The sequence below is a fragment of the Aplidium turbinatum genome, chromosome 15 (genome assembly GCF_918807975.1).
Source record: "Aplidium turbinatum chromosome 15, kaAplTurb1.1, whole genome shotgun sequence".
Lineage (NCBI taxonomy): Eukaryota > Metazoa > Chordata > Ascidiacea > Aplousobranchia > Polyclinidae > Aplidium > Aplidium turbinatum.
The window spans coordinates 16,994,197-17,014,551 of record NC_137486.1 but is presented as its reverse complement, the minus strand read 5'-3'; the positions used below and the strand labels follow the sequence as shown (position 1 = coordinate 17,014,551).

At 37.8% G+C, this 20,355-nt stretch overlaps 1 protein-coding gene across 1 annotated transcript in view; it reads right to left on the bottom strand.

Annotated features, from left to right (window-relative positions):
- The window catches only part of LOC145784014 (fibrocystin-L-like), a 94,758-nt gene that overhangs the window by 9,321 nt on the left and 65,082 nt on the right, over positions 1 to 20,355 (bottom strand). Inside the window, exons 70-95 of the mRNA XM_082595771.1 lie at positions 19,361 to 19,523; positions 18,584 to 18,695; positions 17,548 to 17,668; positions 17,059 to 17,235; positions 16,024 to 16,201; positions 15,218 to 15,372; positions 14,566 to 14,740; positions 14,224 to 14,304; positions 13,868 to 13,985; positions 13,183 to 13,288; positions 12,481 to 12,602; positions 11,973 to 12,089; positions 11,158 to 11,220; positions 10,600 to 10,660; positions 9,667 to 10,023; positions 8,860 to 9,192; positions 8,250 to 8,540; positions 6,727 to 7,014; positions 6,192 to 6,488; positions 5,070 to 5,378; positions 4,009 to 4,172; positions 3,161 to 3,268; positions 2,659 to 2,830; positions 1,679 to 1,790; positions 866 to 1,007; positions 92 to 209 (exon numbers count right to left, since the gene is read on the bottom strand). Of these exons, the coding sequence (XP_082451897.1) occupies positions 92 to 209; positions 866 to 1,007; positions 1,679 to 1,790; positions 2,659 to 2,830; positions 3,161 to 3,268; positions 4,009 to 4,172; positions 5,070 to 5,378; positions 6,192 to 6,488; positions 6,727 to 7,014; positions 8,250 to 8,540; positions 8,860 to 9,192; positions 9,667 to 10,023; positions 10,600 to 10,660; positions 11,158 to 11,220; positions 11,973 to 12,089; positions 12,481 to 12,602; positions 13,183 to 13,288; positions 13,868 to 13,985; positions 14,224 to 14,304; positions 14,566 to 14,740; positions 15,218 to 15,372; positions 16,024 to 16,201; positions 17,059 to 17,235; positions 17,548 to 17,668; positions 18,584 to 18,695; positions 19,361 to 19,523 (4,440 nt within the window). The remainder of the gene's footprint in view (positions 1 to 91; positions 210 to 865; positions 1,008 to 1,678; positions 1,791 to 2,658; positions 2,831 to 3,160; positions 3,269 to 4,008; positions 4,173 to 5,069; positions 5,379 to 6,191; positions 6,489 to 6,726; positions 7,015 to 8,249; positions 8,541 to 8,859; positions 9,193 to 9,666; positions 10,024 to 10,599; positions 10,661 to 11,157; positions 11,221 to 11,972; positions 12,090 to 12,480; positions 12,603 to 13,182; positions 13,289 to 13,867; positions 13,986 to 14,223; positions 14,305 to 14,565; positions 14,741 to 15,217; positions 15,373 to 16,023; positions 16,202 to 17,058; positions 17,236 to 17,547; positions 17,669 to 18,583; positions 18,696 to 19,360; positions 19,524 to 20,355) is intronic.

Sequence of the window (20,355 nt, the reverse complement as noted above, 5' to 3'; positions counted from 1 at the left end):
GGATTCGGGAATCTTACGTTACAATTTTCCCACGAAGAGATTATGGTTTACCGCTGTGACCAACCGTAGGTAGCTTTTTTAATGCTTTTACCATTTGGATTGACAGGACAGCCCAAGTCACTTCTGTCACATGCAACGAAAAAAGCAGTGTTGGAATGCTGAACAGCTCGATCAAAGTCCTCAGTGGTACAAACGTCGAATATGCAGCTCTGCAAAAATGATTTAACAGAGTTAGGCTACAACATTAGTATAACAGTGCTTGCAGGACAATCCAAGGTGGGCTATCTATACTGTATGTGAAAGTATTCTACTTAAATAGGATCATTGAGCTTTGGTGGAGAGTTTGTCTTGTTGAACCATAGGCATACTAAGCCAAGTAACTTAATCAGATTAAACGTATTTAAGTTTATCACAATATTTACAGAAAACAAAAAACTACATTAAAACAAATTTTGAACGTTTTCAACATTACATGATGTCCTCTTCAGGAGTAACATACAGTAATTTTATCTACATTTAATTATCTAAACAAAATGCAATGATTAAATTAAATTTATCAACAGGAAAAAATAAAACTGCACAATGCTTCTGACTAACTCAACAACAAACACAAGAAAATATCAGAGGTCACTGCATTAAACGGCGTTACACTGATCACACCACGTGGTATGCATAGATAGGCAATGTGCAAAAAACTAATTTTAAAATACACAGAGCAAAAAAACAAGCGCAAGCATACAATTGTCTGTTTAAAGGTGGATTATTGCGTTTTATTTGCAGTGCTTCAAAAATTTTGGTTTGATACTCAGACCTTCCCCTGGACATTAACTATGTGGTTAGTTCTCACAGCTAATGATTTCCTTACTTGAAGATAGAACTCAAACGGAATCACATCCTGGCACTCCACCAGACACGGTACTGCGGTGATGGCACGGCACGCCACTTCGGCACGGCTTCTTTCATCTTCATTTGCACATTCTCTCGGCTCAGTTGGCTGGCTCTCACAACTAAACATGAGAGGATCTCAATATGTGAAATGGTCTAGCTTTGCCAAACCATTTCAAAATAGCAATAGCCAACTCATTCACGGACTATTTTTTCATAATAGGCCAGGGTAATCCTATTGAACAGAAAAATCCTATTCTTTTTGTTGCAAATGTTTGATGGCGTTAAACAACATCAAATTTCCCATTTTCAAAACAACCAACTACCAACTAACCAAGTTATGTAGCCTAGCGCTAAACTACAGTATTATTGCAGCAGAACGTTGAAGTCTGAAACAAGAGATTTTCAGTAAAGTGTACAATTTTGTACATATAACTGCAGACAGTGTTAGTGTGGCGCACCGTGTCGACTTAGGGGTAGACCTATTATCAATGCAGTAGAATGACCGCTGTAGAATGACAGTAGAATGACTGCAGTAGAATGACCACACATGTAAATTTACGATTTAAAAAACATGCTGTACGTTTACAATCATATAATAATAGCCTACAACTCTGCAATGAGATGATAACTGCATTTAGTGACACATCGTTTTAACCTGAAAGTGTGGTTGATGCAGTAAGTACACTGGAATGAACGCTTTAGAAGCCTGTATTACAGTATACATGAGTATATACAATATTATACATGCAAGTAAGTTTACAACTTATTACAACACGCCGCTAGTACGAACTTGTTGTCGACTTTATAACTTCTCGCAAAGGCTTTGACATCGGTCGTCACATTGTTGGTTTCTCTGTTTATGATGTCATCATCAGCATCATCATTGTAGTTGCCACATAGCCCTGTAAATTCAAGACATCAAAGTAAACGACATCTACATATCCTCTGCACGCAGCAAAACTATGAACTCGAGAGTCAAGTGCAGTCAAAATTACGAAAAAGTTAGCCAAAGTGATTTCTGGCAATAAAATTCAAGTCATATCTTCTATTTTATTTGTTATCATTTGATAGTTTCTTATTATTATTTATTTATTTTATTTATTTGCTTCAGATACGCATACATGTTACACATCCATATGGAGTTACACGAGAGAAATTTCAATTTACATTTTAATAGATTTTATGTTTATTTGTTGTAGTTTTTGTGTGCATTTCATGTATTGTTTTTTTTTAGTGTGATGGTCAGGTTGGCAAGATTGTGGCGTAATTTTCTGTTATTGGCCTGCTGGTAGATTGTTTACTGTAGCTAATTAGGCTACTTTCTTTTTCTTTTATGACATGCTAAAGACGAAAAATAAAATGATATGAAATAGATTTATAACCTAAACATGTGCAGCATTACGTACTTGATATAAAATGTTATTATTAGTCCATCATGATTATTTTCTGACGCAAATGCCAGAAGGCACTTGCAGTAGGCTAAACGATAAAATTTCCAGTTAAGTCTCAGTGTAAGCATAGTTGGTCTAACCAAAATTATGCTCCCTGCAATTCTAACGCTCTTGTCAAATCGTTGTATTTCAATAGTGCCATTCGCAGTTTACTCGTTGACAATTCCACGCGCCAGCATTGTCTGTTGACTGCGTAATTGTGATTATCATAATCTTTAAAAGAGCTGTTTTTTGTGTTGCATATGTTTAGTTGTAGGCTAAATATGAAACTATTAGCCTGATGTGAATAACAAAGTCAATAATAAAATTGTATTCAAACCTTCCACGTGGTTTCCATACTTCTGTGGAACGCCAACTTCCAAAAGATGATTACCATCATAGATAAGTTTTACACCAAATGCTGTGTGCAGGTGAATATTTGCTCCTTTTCTAAATATTTTATAACCAAAGAAGTCATCGCTGTGAGGCACTCCAGTCATCTCTCCATTCACCTAGTAACGCCACAAATAAAGTTAACAATAGTCAAACAGTTTCGTATTTAATGTAAAGAAAACGAAAATTTTTTTGTTGATAATTATATTATTAAGTTTGTATGTAATTTTAGTTACGCCTGATTGGTAACTTCACAGAGGAAACAGCAACGAAACTTAAGCAATCGAAATATTTATTTCACCATTTTCGCAGAGTTCATGTCCTTCCTGTAAATGAAGATATCAGTCGTCACAGGTTATTACAAGTTTATTGATGGTAATAAGATTTGAACAATCATCATTATTATTTTGCTGTGATCACTAACAGTAAAACCGTTGTTAGAATCTTACCAATACAAGAGGTCCTTTACGAAGTTGTATTGTTTCAGTTCCAATAGTTATGTTCACTCTCTTCAAATAAGAAACTGCTGTATTTCCACGCCTGTTTTCATTCTCGATCTGAACAAACACAAAACATTGTAAACGAATGAGTTTTAGCCAGGGTTTAGGTGCAGCTGAAATATTCTGAAAGTCGATTAGAAACTTCTATTTAAATCACCAGATGTTGTAATGATGTGGCTGCAACTTGTGCTTGGGAATGTTGCTGGAATCATTAGTTGCCGCGACTATTTTCGAAATTTTATGTTTATGGCGACCATTAGACTTGTACTTTGTTACAAAATTTACAAATTTTTCTTTGCGCAAAGTGGTTCTTTTGTAATTTATTGTTTATGAAATAACCATGAATTAAACAAAATTAAAATGAAAGATTAGCTTGTCAATTTTTCTGCATGAAACTTCTCTCAAATCAATTGCTGCAATACACTAAGAAGTTTATGTAGCCAATTAACAGCAACAATAACTTTTATATAGTACAGAATAATATTCTACGTCTCTTCAACTTATAGTGTAGGCCTTACTTTTGTTTTGATACTTTAGTTTAAACCAAAATAATTATAGCCTATATCTTATATTAACAACTTATATTATATGTGCAACTAACAACTTATATGACTTTTTGATTAAAACCGACAAACAGGGAACCGTATCGTTTTAAAGACTCGGCCACCTTTTTAGTTTATTAATGAGCTGACATAGTGTTTACTATAGAGTTGTAGACAACAGATGGTTTTAGACCCGAACGTGTTCATGATGAAAATAACATAATCACTAATTATGATAATTTGATCAGCACTTACCAAGACAGAGAAAGGATGAAGATGCCAGCGGATTGCATCTTTTTTGGTTTGGAGGAAGACATAAGTGCAGGTTCCCTGGTAATCAAAAGCTTTTTCATCCAAGGTCTTAAAATGGACATCACCAAATGCCGTACACCATGACAATGGACCAAGTTCTGTTGGTTCTGTGATATATAAAAACCGACAAACGTTTTGTTGAATTTCACAGTATTTTGCTATCCTATGCCTGAAGAAACATTTGACACCAAACTTTATAAGGGAAAAAAATGTTTTTAATTAACAAATAGCCAGAAGTAGCCAAGCCTCGGCAGAAAATCAATTTCGCAATTTTACAAGCGCCTGAGTTTTGAGACTTCCATCAAATGCAGTCTATGTCGCCACGAATGTTGACTGCTATAAAATAAGCTGCAAAGACTGGTGATGTAGGTTATCAAATTACACCGGATATAGCGTGATGTTTTGAAGAAAAAAAAATGTATTTGAGGTATTTGAACTATGTGGGCTAGCTCATTTGTGCCAAGATAGGAGCATTAAGCATTTTAAAAAATCATGTAGATTTTCAAACGCAATTTACGTCAGGGCTGTGGAGTCGAGCGAAAATTATACGACTCTAACTTCTCGATTTATAACCGATTTCTGAGGGTTACCAGATTTTTTTTTTAATTTTTGTCATTTTTTACTGTTTTAAAATTTAACTTCACTTAAGTTGCAATCGAAATTGAAACGGCGGCTTTTCTAAAAACTGATATAAACAAACAATTATATTTTCTGTTAAAGTTTAAGAGAGTAACACAGAAAACCAAAAAAACAATATTTTGAAAGAAGATTGGAAACAAAATTTTTATTATTCATTGTTTTGTATGAAGTGGGAGTCGGTCTTTTTCATCGACTCCGACTCCGGACATTCTAAAATCCCTCCCCTCCATGACTCTGACTCCACAGCCCTGATTTACATAGCCTAAATGTCTTTTATTATTCTGAAGATGATCAATGAAATGACGTGATTTTGACGTAGCACAATTCCTGATGCTCAATTAACAAACAAATGCATTCAGTTTTACCTTGGGGGCAACAGAATCGAACTTTATAGTCCAAGCATTGTTGATCGGCGCTGTTCAAGCATCTGAACCCGCCAATGACGCTGATGTCGACATCTTGATTGGCCAGGGTATAATCTTGCCCGGTTGATACCATGCGAACATCCACAGCAATGGGAAACTCGCATACTTCTGGATAATGACGTTTGATTGTGCTGAGAAATTCGCAATCACAATCGTCATTGAAGCGCGGTGGAGAAGGCCTGTCTATGTTGTAAAACCTGGTCCATTTACCGTTCCACTCTGTACATTGGTCGCAAGAAGGCGGAGGTCCTTTAAAAAAATTTTTTTTACAGTATGTTTTTGTAACATCTTGCTTACTGTTTTACGCTTAGTTGAAAAACTTTGCATTCTGTATTGAGAACTAGAACCTATTCAAGCTTTTTTTAATTTTCTCTGTTTTACTTGAAACTTGACGTACTTCAATACTTTTTGTTTCTCACTACAGAATGCCAAGTTTTGCAAACACGACGTTCTTAGTTTAATAATGATGTTACGTTATTTTGCTGTTTCATTCTGATGTGCTCTTTGTGTTGCTGTACAAACAGCACGGTAGTTGCAATATTTTAAAATTGAAGTAAGCTCACCTAAAGACAGCAGGCTTGATGATTGTAGCCTTCATATAGGCTACGTTTAGACTGGTTTTGAATTTTACGAACTTGCATGATAATATAATAATTTGGATAAAGTATATTCTTCCATGGTACAGGCTGATAAAAATCACTCCAGACTTGCTGGGTTAGACCTTAACGGCGCCAATAGATCAGTTTATAAATTCCCGGTACAGCAAATGATGAAAAACAAGATCAAGTCACAATGGTTCGACTCTCGGGGTGTGCAGGTGAGTAACCTACTTCAAGGACAGCTCAACATTTAACTAGCCTGGTAGATTAAATTGCTCACAGGCAACCAAAAGTAGCAGCTTCACTTTGTCAATCTGGGCAAGTGGTTCAAGTAGTCTGAGTAGGTGGTTCAAAGCTTCGACAAGTAGGCCTACTCTAAGCTAAAGCTTTCTTAGCCCAGGAACAAAAAAGTCCAACTAATAATTAATCAATATTTGCTGAGTTCACTTAGGTAACTAACTACCTTGTGGGCAGCAGTAACGCACTTCGTAGTCGCAGCATATCTCCCGGTGTCCTTGATGGCTGTTGTAGCAGGAGAACCCATGAAGCAAACTAATGCTGACATATTGACCTGTACTTGTGTAAGGCAGGGCAGTGCTGGCCACTCGCACATCAATAGCAGTTGGATCTAAACAAATCTTGTCGTGTAGACTTGATGCAGTGAAAAGGTCTTCAACATCCCCTTTGTTTCCACCGCCTACAGGATCGTCAATATTGTAAAATTTTGTCCAATCATCTTGAGCACAATCGTTTGGCGGCACTACAAAATAACATGGAAAAAAGTTTAAACGCAAAAAAGCAGACAAAACTTTTACAATTGCTATAGCTTACATCAAACGAGACTGCTGTAAGGTGTAAAAAAGTAATAGGCCTATACCTGTACAGTGTAAGCAAGAAAAAGTGGACCAGTAGCAAAAACAGAAATTTATGACATGCATAAACAACAACAAAAATACATGCGAAAAAACACACACACGGTCACTGCACCTCGTGATTACCTTTAGGGCAGCAAAATCTGACTTCATAATCCAAGCAGGAATCTGTCTGATCTTCGTTTTCACAAACAAAACCAGTTTCCACATTGATTGTAGCCACTTGTCCAGGAATTGGATGATGAGTTTTGGTTCCTACCAGTCTGGCATCAACTGCTGACGGTTTACGACATATTTCGTGCTCGTACATATATCGTAAGTCTTTTAGGGTCTCGTAATCTCCGTAGCCAGTTGGGTTGTCTCGATCGAAAAATCGAGTCCACTTCCCATCACATTTGGGTGAAACAGGGGCTTCTGCAAACACAAACACATGGCGGAAATTTGGGAAAATTGAAACATCTTATTGTCGTTTTCAAATTTGAAAAACTTATGGCTTATGGTCTTATGGTACGTTTTCAAATTTGAAAAAGGCTAGGCTTATGGTTTAATCGCAACTGCTCGCTGTACTAGTGAGTGCTCAGCCTTGTGCTGATAGCCGGGAAGAACGCCCCTTTCTTCACAATGTCCTCTGCCCTGGCGCCTGCTGGTTTTGTTGGCTCTTTTCTTTCCACAAAGATAAGAGTTAAACTGACTGGTAAAGCGGTGGTCGAATAAATTTGTGGCTTTGGACTTACCCCTCCGGGTGCATCGTCACCCCTAAAAAAAAAGAATCGTCACCCCTAAATCACGCCGCTCCCCGCCGCCGCGGGTGTGGCAGGCCGGTTTCTGAAAGTCTTCGACCTGGCTATGTTTGTTTGTGCTCTCTCGCCGTGTCAATTATTTGTACCCGTGCGCTGTTGATGCGAATAAAACAGTTTAACACTACGGTGCGATACTGATGAGCCCAGCCTCATGGGCGAAACACGTGTCTGTCGCTGTCAATTTTTGCTACAAATCGGCTGCCGAGAAACATATTGTTGATTGAATGGTCTGAATGGCTAGCGTGGAAGCTACACCGTTATGGTTAGCGAATCGCAACTGCTCGCTGTACTAGTGAGTGCTCAGTCAGCCTTGTGCTGATAGCCGGGAAGAACGCCCCTTTCTTCACAATTTAGTGACATGTTGTAGACATAGCTCAGTTTGAGTTCGGCTCTCGGGGTTTGCGCTTGAGCAACGCACTGCTCTTTATTCAGTGCACTTAGTGGATGGAATAATTGACAGACGACAACACTTCAACAAACTTCAAAAACCGGGCCTGCGTCAATGGTTCAAAGCCTCTACGAGCATGCAAAACCACCACGATTAAGTTTTCATAGAAGCCGACGATAAATATTTCCACAAACAATCAAATCAATCACATGAACTATCTGTCGGGAATAACCTATTCTTTTGAGCGCATTGGCTGTCCAGTGAAAGGCTAATACGTAGTAATGTGATTCTAACATTGATATTGACAAGAAAAAAATGAGCAAATAAAACTAAACACCAGCTTGGCACTTTAACATAACGTGACGCAGGCAACTAGCAGGATCACAGCAATGGTAGCGAAACTTGTTATAATTTTTTTTTTTTTTAAACTATAAACAGAGCAAGATAGTCTTTAGGCTTACCATCATGACAGCAAAACCGAACTTCATAATCTTCGCATTGACCCCCGAATTTTCTACAACTTTTGAACCCAATTCTTGGGTTTGCCACAATATGTGGCGCTGCTGGGTCGTAACGTTCTCCAGTCGATACAAGGCGGGCGTCGATGGCGGTCGGTGTGTCACACTTGATGGCTTCAGGATATGCGCTTCGGAGGCTCCCAAGAAGTTCCATGTCACATTCATCCGCACCATTAGGGGTGTTCATTGATAGCCATGGAGACCAGTCTCTGGGTGCACAAGGGGGTTCCTTACCTAAACATTGTTAGCAATTGAGCTAAGGAGTTTATTATGTTGTTTCATAACATACGAACAGGAATAGGATTAAGCTGAAAATTTAGCATTTTTTAACTCAAAGTAACCTAATACTTGATTCTGTTCTGTCCAGTCCACTTTTGCTAATATTTGAAAATTTAAGCCGTTTGTCAACTTATTTTTTACAAAGCTTGCACTTGCACAAACAGAAACACTGATCATTGTTAGACTACATTTGTTTGACGTTTCTATTATTTTTAGCTGTAGATTTCAAATATACAATTTACATCTAAGGTTTATTAATGTGGTGAAGCCTTACGCTTTGGACAGCAAAACTTCACTTCGTAATCATCACATTGGAGAGATAAACCATGGTGGGGAGTACGCTTTGTGTGATGATGTAAAGACAGCGGGGAAGACTTTTTATTTCTGCATTCAAACGAAGATTTTCCAACAATTCGGCCGCGTATTGCAGAAACGAGTGAGTAATGAAGTTGGTCAGATATTCGTCTAGCGTCGATTAGAGATGGATTTTCGCAAACAATTCCCGGATGGTGCAAGTGAATGCTGGAAAGATGCTCAAAATCGCCCTTCCCGTCGGGATTGTCAACGCTCAAGTATCTGGTCCATTCTCCATTGATGCAACGAGGCTCTAAAAAAAGTTTGCAACGATACCTGTGATGTGATATGTGAAATGTTTTATTTTTATTGGAAACCTATGAATATTTAAAATATGAAATTAAAAAAAAAAACCACTTTGTCACTCACACGAGGCAAGTACCCTATAGCATGCAAAAAAGCACTGAACGCTGGCGTTGACAAATTTTATTGGGAGATATAAGTCTTATTTCTAGTGTTAAAATTACATTCCATACAAAAGACTTCTATTGCCAAGCTTTGCTTATCAAGTTTGAGGTTCGAAAGCAACATCCCACAACACAAACAAGAAAAAATGATCTTCCGTTTTAACGAGAATTAGACTACTTCAAAATATGAAACGTTACTAAGAAAGTTTTTATTTAGCTTACTTGTTTTACAAGAATAGCAAAAAAACTATAACAACATTAACAATGAACTAAAAATCCATAAACTTTCAATAAATAGGAAACGTTTTCGAAGAGCTTACTGTGCACGCAGCAAAACCGAACTTGGTAGTTTCGACATTTCTGGTTTTCATTTTTGCAAACTAGTCCGTTAATCTGGTCAACAGTCACATCCTGGCCGGCGTCATCCCCAAGATGATCCACCTTTCCCAAACGTCCTTGAGCATAAACGGGATCAGGACATAGCTCCTCCGGGAATTCCTCAACAAGGGGCTTAAGGAGTTCGAAATCCCCCATACCCGTGGGTAGGTCACGGTCAAACCATCTGGTCCACTTGCAATGTAAATGATGGGGCAATTCGGGAAATGGCTTACCATGACGTCCGAACCTGATGGGTTCAATGGGGCCTATGGGTTCTAAAGGAGGGGGTATCACAAACTCTGAAACAAAGATGATTCATTTTAGCCTGAAAACTTATAATATGTAAACGTTTATTTTGCTTCAATCATATTGTCGGATGACTTCTGATATAAACATTGATACGACGATATCTTTTACTACGTTTCTATAAAAACAATAATCTTGATACAATTTTTTTTTTATTCGAAGGATAAATTTATTTCATAATTATTTTTTTTTAAACGTGATTAACTGATTAATCTTCTAACGCTCAAAAAAAGAAAATTATGATCGTGATAAATTTTATGTGCATTTGCACTTCCAATTTTATCGAATCCGAAGAGATAATAATTAATCTGACACAAATGTTGCAATTATGTATCAGATCAAGCACCCTGGAAACCACTCTTTGATTTCTTTCAAACGTTTACTTTGCCAGATCAATCGTTGTGTCGACATGTGTTGCACAAGTGTAGCTTATATGTGAAGCAGTTTTACGCAGCAGGCTACTTTTGCGTGTGGTGCAGATAAAACGTTAACCTTTTGATTGTCAATTCTACTTTTGTGACCACTAAAAATGACAGTTATGAAGCGATTTGTTTCGTCTGAGCACTGACCTGTTATGGAGATGACAGGGTTCTCGCTTATTGTCAGTGTCAAAGTAGTAGGTTTGATCAACTGCAGAAGATAAAAAATTTAATTAACAAAACGAAATATTCAAGATCACGCGGCGCTGATTCGACCCTCGGGGTGTCGCTTGAGCAACGCAGTTCAAGAACAACTTACTCTCCATTCAGCTGCACCTAGTAAATGTAGTAATTCACAGACAACACTTTAACGATGATAAAAACTTCACTCTGTCTGTCTGTCCATCGCGGTGACCGGGGGTTCAAAGCTTCTACAAGTACGCGAAACTGCGAGGATTAGGCTCTCAAAGAAGCTTTTTCCCGAAGATAAAGATTTTAATAATCAATCAATCACGCACCTGAGTAATGTCTAAATTCAACGGCTAACGGTAACGTTACTTTTCGGTCAGGCGAGTCAAGGCCCAACAAATTTCTTATAATTCATAAGCCATGTCTTTTCTAGATGTTTGCTAACGCTTCACATAAACTTTGACATCGGAGTAATAGGCTCATTTTTCAAAATAGTTAAACATGAATGCAAAGGCCTACCTCAAATTTCAATTCAAATTTGCCTTCTTGGGTGATTTGAAGATCTGTGAACTGTCCTTTCCCCTACATCATGACAGTGACTTGACATGTTACAAGTGTTAGCACGATTACTTAGTGTTTATAGATTTTCCTTGGGTTATTATTAAATCATGATAAAAAAGCTTTAAACTCGTGAACGCTATACCAAATTAATTCATCAATGTATGTGCTTTATTATTAAAGATTTTATTAGAGATATAAATCTTATTTTATCCCGATAGACAAATTTGCATATTTTTTGATGCGCCGATGTACTGCACATTAACTGAAAACTAGTTCCATCAACAGTTGACAAGATAGCAGTTGCAAGATCAGTAGTAAACTCGTTCGTTTCTTTGCCGGTTCTGAAGGGTCTTCGTTCGACTCCAGGTCAACACCAGAGACTTTAAAAATAGCAACGATGCTGTTTTTTATTGCATAAAGCAGCAAAAAGTCTCGAGGTAATAAATTATAATTTATGGGGTTGCATCGTGGGATAAATATGATGAAAAGTTTAATGAAATACAGTTATGAGAGCTTTAGCGCCTATAATGCCACAACGTTAAAGTGTGACATTGTTATCATAAGATTATTGCGTTGTGATGTTGCTTTGCATTTAAGTTTGCATAATATAGATGCTTGATTGTTCTATTTTACAACATCATCCAACCTGTCTTGTTTGAAAGACTTATTCAACCACACCCTGGTATCATCTTGCTTAGTTCTTAGTGACTGCATAGTTGTGATACTATAAAACACAACATTGTGTGAAACATAGCCCACGTTTGACGGTTTACCTGGTTTAAAGTGATGATGGTCTCTCCTGCCAGGTTTGCAGTTGAACTGATATTGCTCAAAGGTATCAAAGATGCCTGCAGCAGCCATTCTCCCCCAAGCCTCTTCACAATCTCACCCTGTGAGAGCATACGTCACAATTACAATGGTTACATAAGCTTAAAATTAGTCCTTTGCCATTACTGCCATGTTATTCAGAAGATACGGTAATTTCCAGTCAAAACAACGACTTAAAAAAACTAGAGCTGTGCTCCAAGTAAAGTTTAAACAACTCACAAAGCTTTGTACAGTGGTGGGATTCAATTTAGTTAGCAACCGGTTCGCTTTGACTAACATTAGTAATCTGGCAACCCTGTGTACGGTGGTCATACTAAGTTCACTCAAAAAAATTGGCTAGAAACCGGTTCTGCAAATTTTTTTATTTTTAGGAAACCGTTCGTGCGAACCGGCTGAATCCCACCACTGGTTTTGCCTAAAAGTAATGTGGAAAACCGTTAGCTGAACACATACGTCTGCATCAAGCACGATGACCGAGGGTTGAGAAGGGAAGGTAACATTTGCATAAGCCGACATCGAAGCGAAGGAGACTTGGATGGACTTTGGCACTTGGATTTTAACTACAGACCCAGTATCTGAAAATTAAATTTTAACCACTAAGTTCCAATTGCTAAAGAAAGTAAAAAAGAATCTTACAAAACTATCATGTACCGGTAACAATAATGTAGCAGTATATCTTATTCATGAAAGGATAAAATCACAAAGATGTAGCCTACTATGATGTTGAAGACTGGTCAGGACTTACAAAACTGCAGTAGAAATATCTCACAACAGAGAATCACATGTAAAATGTCCACATGTAAATGTGGACAGAAGCAAACGATGCAAGATCTCCTCGAATGCCCTGTCCTAAAAGCAAGATGCTCTGCACAAGATTTAGCCGAGTTCAACAATAGAGCAAGAGCTTGCGTGATGCTCTGGGCTACGGCCGTGTGACACACAATGAAGAAGAAAAAGACTATATAGTGTAAGAGTATCATATCATACTACATGTACCATGTATGGTTATAGATTGTGCACGCACAGCGCGCAAGCTTGGTTGTGGAGTTTTAAAGTTAAATACAGTATAATGAAACATTTATGATGAAGTATGCTTCTAAAATAATGGTATGACAAAAGTAAGCTACAAATATAAAGATCACCGGAACAACTTACCGTTGTTAATGTCCGAAGGATCAATGACTATTGTTGTGGTGGAGAGTGTGCCTTCTGGCACACCAAGTGTGCGGAACAACGTCCCTTCTTGCAGAGTCGATATCAACTGACGAAGCAAAAAGAGTTTGAAGGAAATGGAACAACAAATTTCAAACATAGTTTTTAAGCCCTACAATCTTTAAACTGGACTGTGACGATGATCATGAAGTAATCTCCCAAGTTCAAGAATATAAAGTAAAGTAAGCTCAAGAAACGACGCTGAAACCGTCAATACAAAATTAGAAAATTTTCATTGCACAAATTTTTCATATTGAAAGAGTTGAATTTTTACAGCTACACGTTTGCAATCGATCGTATGATAAATATACAATAAAACAAAACTTTTTAAACAGTTTCAATGATGATGGATATAATATCCAGTCTACTGTGATATTGCATCTGAATACATCAGCAAAGGTCAGTTTGTTATCATTGTGATTTGTGACAGACTATATAAAGTAGAAGCAATATAGGCAGCATAAAAAGCTTCCTTTTGTGATTTACTGTCAGGCTGTAAGCAATATAAGGCAAAAATTAGGAAAATTCTGCAAAATGTGACAAATCAGGCCACTTTTCCAAGTCATCTTGACAGAAGGAGCCCACGTTTTAACAATCCATGTATGACAGGTAAAATGACAATCCCTACCACGGCAGATGCATTGTTGAGTTGACGGACTGTATCAGCAATCGAGTCTTCTGTGTCTGTGGTGTTTCGAATCACATTTCCAATCTCAAATCTGAAGGTCGTCGTCTCCCCGTTTCCACTAATCAACATTAAGATGTTACACAAAAGCGTAATACTAAGAAATACGCTTTGAAAACGAAAACATTTTTGTTATTTTCTCAGATAGGCCTAAGACCTTTGTAGCCTTGCAGATTTGAGATAGCATGACCAAGCACAAAATATGACACTTTATCAACCACGTATCAACAAAATACAGGGTGAAGAAATGCAAACGGACAAGTTTGTTGACTGGGTCAGGTATCGCCTACAACTACAACCTGGCTTGTCGTCGTTTTCGATTGTTCGTCTCTCTGACCACGTCAACCATCTTGATTTGAGATTTGTGCACTCCCAATAGTCTGAAAACATTATCAGATTTTAAAATTAAAGCTAAGCCTACAGCATACAATATTCCAAGATCCTTTTAATGCTGTGTTAGGTATTTAAATAAAATATTTCGGCAGTCCTCCAACAGAATGAATCTAATTACTCTATTATAACCTGATTACTTTGTGTGCTAACAGAAAATGGATGACAACTTTTGTCCTTTTAATGCAGCAAAGTGATCACTGCCAAATTGTCGATTTCAAGCAGTTAAAACAGAGGAATAGTTTACTTACAAAGCAAGGTTTTCCACAAGTTTGTCCGATTCAAAAAATTCATCCAGATCAACAGCAGGAAAACCAAATTCGACAATAATTGTCGCAGCGGTCTTTATGTCTATCGGTTCGTCTCCCCTCAAGGTAACATATAACAACTTTGCTCTTCGATCAAAGAAGTTAGCGCCGTGGATTGCTAGAAAGTAAAGGCAAAATTTGAATGCAACCAAAAAACTAATATAATAATACAATGATACTCTTCACAGCCCATTTCAATGCCATAAGGCGACCATTTTGGCTGGGTGTTCTCTTTTTTCAACAAGCTTCAAACTTATATTTTCCATCAATTTTATATGATCGTTTATGGCTACAACCGATTTGTCTGGTCATGTAGTCAGTCCGACTTATCCTCATTCCTCAAAGACAAGTTATCCAAACTAAACTAACTCTTTTAACAAGAAAAGGACAAAACTCGGGAACAATTTTAAAAACAAAACCAAAAGAATAACCAGACCTGGAATCGAGCAATGACTTTTCAGATACAGGGAATATTACTTTCTGCAACTCTATATTCAGTCTTCCACACAGTTGAAAGCATATAACCGATATAAATTATGTGCTAAAAGTGCATAGAAAGTTTTGAGTAAGTGAACAAAATAGTCAAACATCTCACGAGAGTCAACGGGAGGCAAAAAGCTGTCGCTAGTCGCAGAAGTTACTGGGTGAAAGTCCCATTCTGCACTGTCAGCGTTGTAGAATGCATTTTCGGCGTGAATAAATAACTTGGACTCGGCCCTCTCAACATCTAGTCTCTGTGGATTCGCATACCTGACAAGCATAAGCATTATTATATTAAATTTATGACAATACAAAGTAAATGAAATCTCTTTCCATTTTCTGGAAATATCACAAATCAATCACCTCAATTCAAAATAGCCTCATCTTTCATGTCGTTTGTAAAAGGAAGATCGAATGTCTTTGTTAAAGATATCAAGTACAGCACCTACTACAATATAGGCTAATAACATTATGAGAATAGCAGTTTAGATTAGCTTATTATTTAGACCAGTTTGCAAAGTTTTTGTCTATTTTTAGTAGGCCTACTTTAGACTAACGTTAGCTGCCATTTTTAAAGCCGTTGCTTCTTGAATGTTGCTAACTTGGTGATATAAAACGAGTTCGAGGTATTTAATCATGCTCAGCCTATAACATCCAAGCTGGGAACTTCATCACATCGTACTTGATGCGGGGAGCGACAGATTTGACTGGAAAAACTTTAAAAGGATAATCACATAGCGTCGAATACAGAGCATCAGCAAAGGAGCCAGCCTTGTGATACGACCTATACTGGAGCGTTGGAAGGATATTTTAAGACAAAAATGATCATGCAAAATAAAATCATAAATTTTGTACACTGAGTCTGCAAACTTAAAATTAAAAGGTAGCCTACGCGAGTCATTTTCGAAATACAATACTTACCAAATTGCCACTCGTATTGTTTTACTGTTGTCAACATTCAGAAGATGTAACCTCAGCTTCAAAGGAGTGGTGGACGTGAAGAAGATGTGATAAGTTGTGTCAGTAGCCACGAGCGTGTAAAACGTCGAAATCCGCATCTGGCAGGTATATCCACTGCACCAGCCATGGTCCTGTGGACCTGAAATAAAAAGAAATGTTGTTGCCTTTTTTCGCACAATATACCAAGACAACAAAATCCGTCATTTTTAACGTCTGTTGACGTTGAATCAATGTAAAAATGACAGATTTTGCAGTCTGAGTAGTCCATTAGAATCGAGGGCATTGGCACACAAGAGTTCTTTGCAGAAACAACTTAGGGTTACGTTAGCTATGATCAGAATGTGTTTCAACAAGAACAGCACAAAGAATTCCTTGGCAGTCTGTTTAGAATTGCCTTCATTGTTGATATGCATTTAACGTTTTTTGTAAAACTTGGTTGAAAATAATATTAAACTGTATTGTAATTTTAACATCGTTATAGCTGACATTAAGTCTGATGTTAAAATCTATACTTAAAACTTCGTGATTGTTGAGCAAGACTACCATCCACATACTATCCCAACATCTCTAACACAATCTATACACAACCAACACAACACAACACAACACAACACAACACAACCAACACAACCAACACAACACAACACAACCAACACAACCAACACAACACAACCAACACAACACAACCAACACAACACAACCAACACAACACAACACAACACAACAAACACTACAAACACAACCAACACAACACAACCAACACAACACAACACAACCAACACAGCCAACACAACCAACACAACAAACACAACTAACACAACAAAACCAACACAACCAACACAACATAACACAACAAACACAACACAACCAACACAACACAAAACAACCAACACAACACAACCAACACAACACAACTCCAACACATACAAGCAACCAACATCTCCAACAAACATGCACAAAACGTGACTGGAATAATCAGTTCGCAAAAATTCTCACCATTATTGAGATCAATGTAACGATTCCCGAGCAGAGCCACCGGGGAAAGTCTTCTGGTTTCTGTGTCGGAATCCAAGCTCTCAATGACCAGCATCTCATAGTTGAGGACATTATCTCCATGGCAGTCATACGCCTGCCATGCGTCTATATATCGGCAAGCCTCGTTTCGCAAGATTCCTGAAATGATGACAGAAAGCTGTTGACGACATATTGACAGTTTCATTAAGCAAGTTTTTTTTTATTATTTGAGATAATCGTTTTGTGTATTCTGGGGCAAAAATGTATCTTTTTAACACTTCAGATAAAATATCCTATTCTGTACTCTACTGAGTCTACTGGAGAGCATCGAATCCTTGATTTTGTCTTTTAGACACCCAGACATTGGTATTTTGAATGGACAAGTAAGACAAGCAACGTGTTTACATTTTGCAAAGCCAAACAACATCATCCATTTGTCTTTGTTTGTAACTACAGTACCACGTTACTCGCCTCTTCCGTCAACGAATGAATCCACAGGGAGTAGTGTTCCATCCGTGGCTGATCGTAAGGTGGATGGGATCCTATAGTCGCCCAACCCTCTCCGTAGGTCTTGGTCCCATTCGTATTCTGCCTGCATTTTAATCAATTAGGTTTTGTACGCGATTGCCGGTAATGACAAATAGCTACAAGTTTATAAATGTGGCTACAAACATGAACTTGGTCACTGGTTGTTTATTTATCAAAAACAAGATAGAGATAATATAAAACAAAAATGCACACAATGTTTGAATTTGTTTTTGATAGGGAGACAACGAAACAATCATACGATCTATTAGTCAGTTGTCACCTTGGAAAGATTGATTGGTGTTATGGAAGTGTTCAATGATTCAATAGAGAGATGAATTTTTTAACCATAGACAAATAAAATCTAAGAACCAGACGGCATTTAACATAATATAATAATATGAAAATAAACTAAAATTTACAAACGTTTAAATTTGATACTAAAATCCATGAGGCTTTGCTCATAAAATCTTGTAATCCTCGCTTCAATAGGCAGCTGTTTGCCGCAGGCACCTCTTATTTGCTATATGTCTTCACGTAATTTAGCGTCATTGATTTGTGTTTTTTTCCGAGACAATTAAGCGTCATGTGATTTTGCCTCTCCTCTGCCTTGCCGTTTCATCCTTATGCGTTTCTTTTGCAATTTTTGTTTATGTACATCAGTTTTGTAATTTCGATTTATGAAGAACATCAATTAGTTGGTTACTTGAAAAGGGCCAACATGAGTATGGCCGAAAGCGTTGGTAAATTTTTGTTTATTTTCGTATTATTATATTATGTTGAATGCCTTCTGGTTGTTAGGTATAATTTGTCTGTGTTCAATAGTTCACAATCCAATGCTTTATTCCTGCTACTCAATGTCCACTTGACAGAAAAGTTGCGAACTAATTAGGTGCACTATATTTACTTTTAAAACCTTTCTCAAGTCAAGCAAATCTGTACAGTTTATCTAACAAGCTTGCAAGCAACAATTTGTGCTGACTTGGGGAATAACTGCTCCAGGTCCATCTAAAAATCCACCAGTTAAATCTTTGACCAAACATTTCTTCTTCGCATCGCATTCCATGTCCACGCAATCAGCAGCATTGACTTTACTGTGAATGAGATGAGAATTATATACACTAGTCATTGGTAGAACATAGCTTTGATGGTAACTTGTCTGCCCCGATCGCTTTGCTTTGCAAATAAAAAAACGGCAAGATCTATCAAATAATGGGTCAAATCTTCTCGTGAGCGTTTGAGTGACACACTTCATGGGCATTTCTGATTTCAGCAGCACGTAGAGGATAAGATAACTTAAAATTTGCTCATTCACAGTGAAAGCGATAAATTGTCCTTTACCTTACTCAGTCCGCCCCGTTAGCTCAGTGGTTACGCGTCGGGCTCAAGATCACGCGGCGCTGGTTCGACTCTCGGGGTGTGCGCTTGAGCAACGCATTTCAGGACTGCTCTCCATTCAGCGGCACCTAGTGAATGGAATAATTTCTTGGCAACAACACTTCAACAATCGGAAAACTTCACTCTGCCAATCTCGGTAACCGGCCCTGCGTCAAGAGCCTCTACAAGTATGCGAACAAGTACCAGGAATAACCTATCAAGGCTTTGTCAGTCCGAGGATAAAGATTCAAAAACCAAACCAAACCAGTTGTACCCAACAGGATGCCTTGATGCAACCGGATAAAAAGCTGATAAGTTCCTTAGTTAAGTCTCGGAAAACTACTTCTGTGAGGTTGTTGACTGTTTACCACCCAGCACTTACCTTAAAAGTGGACGATCAAGAAATATTTTGCTGGCATTGTCAACTTGTGTGAGAACAGTTCCACTCAGATACGTAGGATGGAAAGCGTCTTCATTAGAAGGATTTGTGAAAAATACAAGATCTCGACTATCACTGTGCTGCTTGTAACGATGGGCATGGAGACCTAAGCATAAGCACTTGGTAATAGCTTGACTTGCGGAATATCAAGCAACGATGGCTCAAGTCACGAAATGAGGGCAACACACTTAACATATTTCAAAAACAACTCTTCATTGCAAGAGACGTTTCCCTCACAAGCAAGAATACTAAAATCCAGCAAATTTACAGATATTATTTCAACTACAAGCATTCATGTAAATTTCACAATGTAGATACAGACGACCTGTTTTAGCCTGATACTGCGAGTTCGCTGTGGTAATAGGGAATTGCACTAGCTTTCGGAACACAATTCCCTGGTCATGTGCTATGACTAGGAAACTCACGAACTGTATTCCGAAAGCTAGTGCAATTCCCTATTACTACAGCAAACTCGTAGCATCAGGTTAAAACAGGTCGTTAATATCTAGATTGTGAAGTAAGCAACGATCATGCTGCTAAAAGCGAAACTCAATGTATTGCATTCATGTAAATGTTAAGCTTTAAAAAAGGCTTTCTAAGACCCGAAATGAAGATTTTTAATCAATCCACAATATTGTGAAACCGGCATCAAAATCTTGACCAAAATATCATCAGCCTGATGATCGCTGACTATGGTTGGATGGCCGTGTGGTGATAGTTCTAGTACGACACACGAAATTATTATTATTATTGTAACTGTCTCCGCCGCTAGTGTAGCCAAATCGTTTGACAGCCGCTGGCTTCGATCAGTCTTTCAACAAGATTGATAGGAACTTCATTCTGTTTTGTCCTTTGCGATGTTTTGCAATCGATGGAGATGTGATTTGCTGAGCAGGGATCCCAAGCCAGCTTTTCCGATGTCAGATGGCACCACGAAA